General features: G+C 36.6%; 1 protein-coding gene across 1 annotated transcript in view; it reads right to left on the bottom strand.

Annotated features, from left to right (window-relative positions):
- Positions 1–2,819: 2,819 nt before the first annotated feature.
- Positions 2,820–6,035, bottom strand: part of N (neurogenic locus Notch protein) — a 124,292-nt gene continuing 121,076 nt past the window's right edge. Inside the window, exons 24-32 of the mRNA XM_013311392.1 lie at positions 5,626–5,779; positions 5,227–5,425; positions 4,869–5,028; positions 4,573–4,684; positions 4,162–4,278; positions 3,791–3,905; positions 3,556–3,684; positions 3,365–3,469; positions 2,820–3,155 (exon numbers count right to left, since the gene is read on the bottom strand). Coding sequence (XP_013166846.1) covers positions 2,956–3,155; positions 3,365–3,469; positions 3,556–3,684; positions 3,791–3,905; positions 4,162–4,278; positions 4,573–4,684; positions 4,869–5,028; positions 5,227–5,425; positions 5,626–5,779 — 1,291 coding nt within the window. The 3' untranslated portion in view covers positions 2,820–2,955. The remainder of the gene's footprint in view (positions 3,156–3,364; positions 3,470–3,555; positions 3,685–3,790; positions 3,906–4,161; positions 4,279–4,572; positions 4,685–4,868; positions 5,029–5,226; positions 5,426–5,625; positions 5,780–6,035) is intronic.

Below are 6,035 nucleotides of genomic sequence, written 5' to 3'. Positions count from 1 at the left end.
TTATCAGTAAAGCTTTTCAAGTTGCTTTACCCAGAAAAAAGCAGAAAGCACCTTAAGCAGTGAGCACCCAAAGCACCCAAAGTGATCCTTGTTTCCAGTTCGTGCTACATAGTATTAGAACCGTATATTTTAAAGATTATGTTCATAACTGGCGGTCGTCCGCGACTCTATTCGGATGGAATTAAAAAAATATAAATTGTAGTCTATGTGTCTTCCAGATTATGTTCTATATGTATGCTAAATTTCATCGAGATCCGTTCAGCCGTTCTGGAGATACCTTCAAATATACTAGCATCTAAACATTCGCATTTATATTATTAGTAAGATTTTTAATTTCAAGGATATAAAGTTAATAAAACGAACTGTGTAAAATTTACTCCTTTATTGTCACTTACGGGGAAAATAATTAAAAATAATGATTTTCCTCAAAAAAAAAAAATTTAGATTCTTACAAAGAAATGCATTTCATAAAAATAATAATAGTTATAAAACGTATTTACAAGCACTTATAATGTAAATTAATTTAAAAACTAATGAAGTGTTTAAATTACAATGTCCCTATACTTATAGCTAGGTTGAAGGCACACCGAGACTTGATAAGTCTTTACAAGTTTTGTGCCCCGCTTTACACGTTTTACAATTTCCTTTTTCATGTGCCAAAGTTGATTTTACATTGTTTGTCCTGAATTTGTTGAGAAAAAAAAACAAAATTTCGCCTTGACAGTTAGGGAACGGCTAAAATAAAATGAATTATTTAAAATTATAAACTATTCTGTTTGATTTTATATTTATCTTCATGTCTATCTATAAAGTAAATTAAATATATTAGTAAAAAAATTGTTCAACGAAATATCACTAAGCAAAATGGCTTTATATTTTTAATGCAAAGATGTGATAAATTTTACTAAGTCTTATTACAAAAAACAGGACAAATAACATTCAAAATAAAATTTGTACTTTTAAGATCGAATATTTTTAACATCAAGTGATTCTCAACTTACAATAAATTCAAGAATGCATTTAAAGGAAGCACGCGAATGTATCCTACTCAACAATCTTTATAAATGGATAGGCGATTTCTTGAAAATGACAGCTTTAGTTCCGTTCCGATTCAAACACGCCTGTTGTTAATACTTGACAGTTCGAATCCACATCGCCGCTATAAACCGCTGCCATCAGCGCCAAAATGGCGGAAATCATATAGGCACAAAATATTACGTCCTATAGCCAATCCATTTATAGATGTCATTGATCCTACTTAATACTATTAGTTTTACAATCCATAATCCATCCAAAGTTTTAAAAAAACTTGCAACCTTTTTTTCACAATTGAACTTTTGCTCATTGGCACATAATCATGACACAGATTAAAAAATATATTTCATTTTAAAAACTAAATTACACTACGAAGATCATTTTTCAAGTTCGGACTCGTTAAATATATTTTTTATATAAAAAAGGAAACAGATTACAATTTAAATATTTACAATATTAGACGCAGATTTTCTGACATCGAAAGTTTTTTAAACTTGTAAATATACTTAGAAATTATATAATACAATTAATTATTAAAAAAAACGTGGAATATTTTTTGTAACAAATTGAGCATAGAATGGTCCCAAGGGTTTTTCTTTTAAAGCGAGAATGGAATGATGAGATCTTTGTTGTACATTTGTGTGCACAACGATACTGGAGCAATAAAGGCAGGAAAACACACAAACAAGATGGCCGCCACCAAAACACAGAATCACGAAACGACCACTTCGTATTTTTATTGAGTTAATTCTTACTATAGAATTCTGCGTTATTTGATGACTGAAATTGTTATTTAAAAAACAAAAGTATTTATTTGTTATTTTCCCGCCATAAATCTTATTTGGAATAAAACTGGAATGATTAAAAAAAAGCGGAAAAAATAACCTAAAATCAAACAAACTAAGATTGATGCTGATTTCGAATAAAAGTTATGTTCTTTTAAATAAATATATAAAATTATCACTGAAAAAGAAATTAGGAAGTTATTGACTATGTCAGACGTCAATCTTAGTTAAAAAAAAAACTTAACCTAAACAATCTGGCTTAGAAATAAAAAAAAGATCTACATACACTAAAGTACAAAATGTTTTAGAGCTAAGGAATCACACATAAATAATATCCGCTCATGTCGCTTAAAACAATCTCATCAAATACATAGATTTCCCGCCATTTTTAAATGTTTCAAAACACATTGTCATATAAACAAGCTAATAATAAAAAAATTCAACAACAAAACAATTCATTTTACCATATCCGATTACATTATTCTCGTGAAACTCCATTTTATCAGAAAAAAAAGAAAAAATCATAAAAAAAAAACAGATTAAAAAACTCAGAAAAAAAAACCAGAAAATTTTACTTCTGTCAAATAAGTAAAATTCAGTTTAAATTAATAAAAAAAATAATTAATCAATTGAAACTAACAACAATTTATAGTCAATTGTTAATGTTACATTTTTTCCTATATTTTTATACACTAACTTTTTTTTAAATTTAACACAAATAAAGCGTGTTCCAAAATAAAAGTATGGAGATTCACCAAATACATTCTTGTCCTATCGAGATTTTGAACTAGTGCTAGTTTGTGATGGCGACACAAATCAGTCTAATACATAAGCCACCAGCACCTTCAGATTATATTCAAAAATACGAAAGTAATCTTTTTAATGTCATTTCATGCAACTGAGAATAACTAAGTCAAATTTTACTATAATTTTAATACATTAATAACACCTTTATTTTTAAATATGCACCAAAAAAATACAAATTTATTTTAAAGTCAGTGCTTAAAACAAAAAAAAAGTTTTACAATGTTTAAAACATTTTAAGATTGTTCTACATGTAATATCAAAATGAATATCAATCTTATGGTTATTAACACAAGGTCAAAAATGGCATAACCTTACAGTTATGTTGTATTTATATATAAATGGCTTCAGTGGCTCCTTTGTTGGTCTGTTGCATATCGTTTGGCGATAGCGCGGCGCGATCCGACCAATCAGAATGTGGCGATTGTGTTAGCGGCGTTTGCGGCGATGGCGATGACCACTGGTCTGGCGATTCCGGAGACGGCGTCGGGAACGTATCGCCAATACCCCAGCTACCGTACAGACCTATACCTGACAAGTAAAATGACTTGTTAATAATAGCTCTAAATATGGTCAAATTGACCATATGCGAATATAAATAATTTACATTTAGTGTGCTTAAAGCAATATTGTCACTTCTACTATGGTTTGTTGTATATTTTTTTTAGATTTCCTCATACATTTCTCCATGTTATTTCATCTTATCTTATTTTAGGTTAAATTATGTATGTAATACTGACCAGATATCATGTTGGTGAGCGCAGGATGGTGTCCCTGCACCTGGCCCAGCGCCGCCGCGTGCGTCATCACCGCCTGCAGCTGCGCGTTGTGCTGCCCGTTCGCACCTGCACACAGACAAGTTAACACTCATAGCAACAACACTGAGGAAGTATTTACTGGAATTTCATGTTACAAATGCAAGTATACTCACTAAGATGTGCGAGTGCTGAATACGTAGCGGCATCAAGCTGGTGTTGATGTTGGTGAGAGTGACGGAGCGCCGCCATGTGCGCTGGAGATGTCGGCAACGATGGCCGCGATTTGCCCGGCGACGGCGACCCTGGAGACAAAAGATTTTTAGCTTTATTGTACTGGTACGTTAAATACGTACGCATACGTTATTTACGTACGTATACGTCAAGTAAGCTATAAAATATTGTACATACCAATATATGCGTGGGGCGAGGTGGTGTGGTTGCTGTGGGTGGGGGAGTGGTTGGAGTAGGGCGGGGAGAGCGAAGCGCCCAGCGCGCCGCCGCCGTACTGCAGCGTCTGACCCGTCTGTAAGGACACGAACAATAATGTTACATTAAACAATTAATATCATTAACTAGTTGTCACCCGCAACTCCGTCCGCTCGAAATAAGAAAAATATTATAATGAATAGCTTATGTGTTCGCCCGGACTATGTTTTACTTTGCTAAATTTCAGCGAGATCCATGCAGCCGTTCTGGAGATACCTTCTAACAAACATCCATCCATGTAAGCATTCGCATTTATAATATTAGTAAGATATAAATTAGTATGAGTGGTGTACCTTGACGCAGTCTTCATAGCTGGGCGGCTGCTTGTGCTGCACCAGCTGCTCCATGCCGGGGAACTGCGCCATAGCGTTCGAGTACAGCGACGTCGCGTCGTACGGCGACGGCAAGTCCTGACACACACACACACACACATTTATAATATATATATAGAGATAAAAGTATTTAATGGAGATTAGAGGTTGAGTTTGAGTTAAGGCAAACACATCTTTATTTTATGGTTTATGATGTTGTGCTCGAAGGATTAAAAATTAAACGTATTTTACGTTTTCCTCCGTTTTACGTAAGTCAATATGAAGACAAACAAGATAAAAATATAAATGTTGTGTTATGATTCAAGCAAGTTTTTTTGCTATTTTCTAAGGTGTAAATTTGAAATAAGACTTAATTATTGCGTTGTATTGTACCTGTAAATTTTGCAGCGGCGATTCGACTGGGCTGAGGCTGGAGCCGAGGCTCTCCACACTCTGCGGCACTTCCTGCGCCACCTTCTTGTTGTTCTTTTTTACACTTGGTTTCCTGCACAAACACTTAAATATTAATACTGCGATCACTAATTTCCACATAAGTTAGGACTACCCTACTTTTTGTCAATTTTCTTTTTCTTTAGTTCTATAGTTATATACTGAATGTTTTCCTAGGCCTAGTTTAAAGTCGGTAGTAGTAGATTAGTATATAATGAATAGTTTTAATGTGAATGTACCGTCGAATCTGCGCGAGATGCATGTTGTTGTTGTCGTAGGGCTGGTCCTGAGGGCTGTCAGGTCCGGGCTTGGCGCGAGCTTTCTTCGGCTTGCCCTTCCCGCCCGCGCCCGCTATCACTGTCGGCTGGCTGATCAGCTGCGGGTGAGGGTTGGGAGATGCTGTGGACATGAAAATACAATTATTATTGAAATTTATAGAATTTCATATTGGTATAAAAGGTTACAAAGCAACGAAAAAACGTTCATTTGAACCATTCAAAGTGTATCTGAAAGACATGATCTTATATTTTCATTATAAGATGTAGTAGCAGTGTGTGTGTGTGTGAGAGAGAGAGAGTGGCGGGGGAGAGTACTGACGCAGTAGATGATGGTGCTGGGGTCGCGGGCAGTGGTCGTCCAGCAGACGCACGATGTCATCATGCATGCGCTCCTGCGCCACATCTCGCGGCAGCCGGTCCATGTGGTCGGTGATCTCGCGGTTAGCCAGCGCGTCCAGCAGCGCGCGGCACGCTCCGTACGAGCCCTCGCGCGCGCCCAGGAACAGCGGCGTCTCGTCCTATAACACGTACATTAGTATTAATACAAGTGCCTCAATAACATCCTTCAATTCTTAGCTCCTTCATAGATATTTGCCTCACTTCATTGTTGACTATATCTCGCTTTTACGATCATCACGATCTTATATTTTTATTCCAGTCTTTTAAATGACATCAAACTACAACTACCTTCCGATAGATGTCGCTACTAGTTATATACCTTGTCATCCTGTGCGTCTCTGTTGGCGCCGTGCACGAGGAGCACGTTGACTGCGTCCACATTGTTGACTGCGGCGGCCCAGTGCAGCGCAGTCTTGCCGCTGTTGTCCGCCGCGTTGATGTCCGCGTCCGCGTTGATTAGGTCCTCTACCATGCCCTCTATCGCCAGCCTGGTGGCCATACAACGATTAAAAGATTTGTATATTTTAATGTTGATTTTAGTTATCTGAATGAGTGCTTACATTAAGTTGACTACAATAAGATGTCTTACTGATTTCTGTGATATTTACCTTGCAGCAAGTATGAGAGGCGTGGTGCCGTCGTGCATTCTAGCATTCAGATTGGTGGCTCTATTCCTGAGCAGTATCTGGAAGACGCCCATAGCGTCCGCAGCCACCGCGGAGTGCAGCG

Source organism: Papilio xuthus, unplaced genomic scaffold (assembly GCF_000836235.2).
Source record: "Papilio xuthus unplaced genomic scaffold, Pxut_1.1 DF827680.1, whole genome shotgun sequence".
Lineage (NCBI taxonomy): Eukaryota > Metazoa > Arthropoda > Insecta > Lepidoptera > Papilionidae > Papilio > Papilio xuthus.
This window is presented reverse-complemented; position numbering and strand designations above follow the sequence as displayed.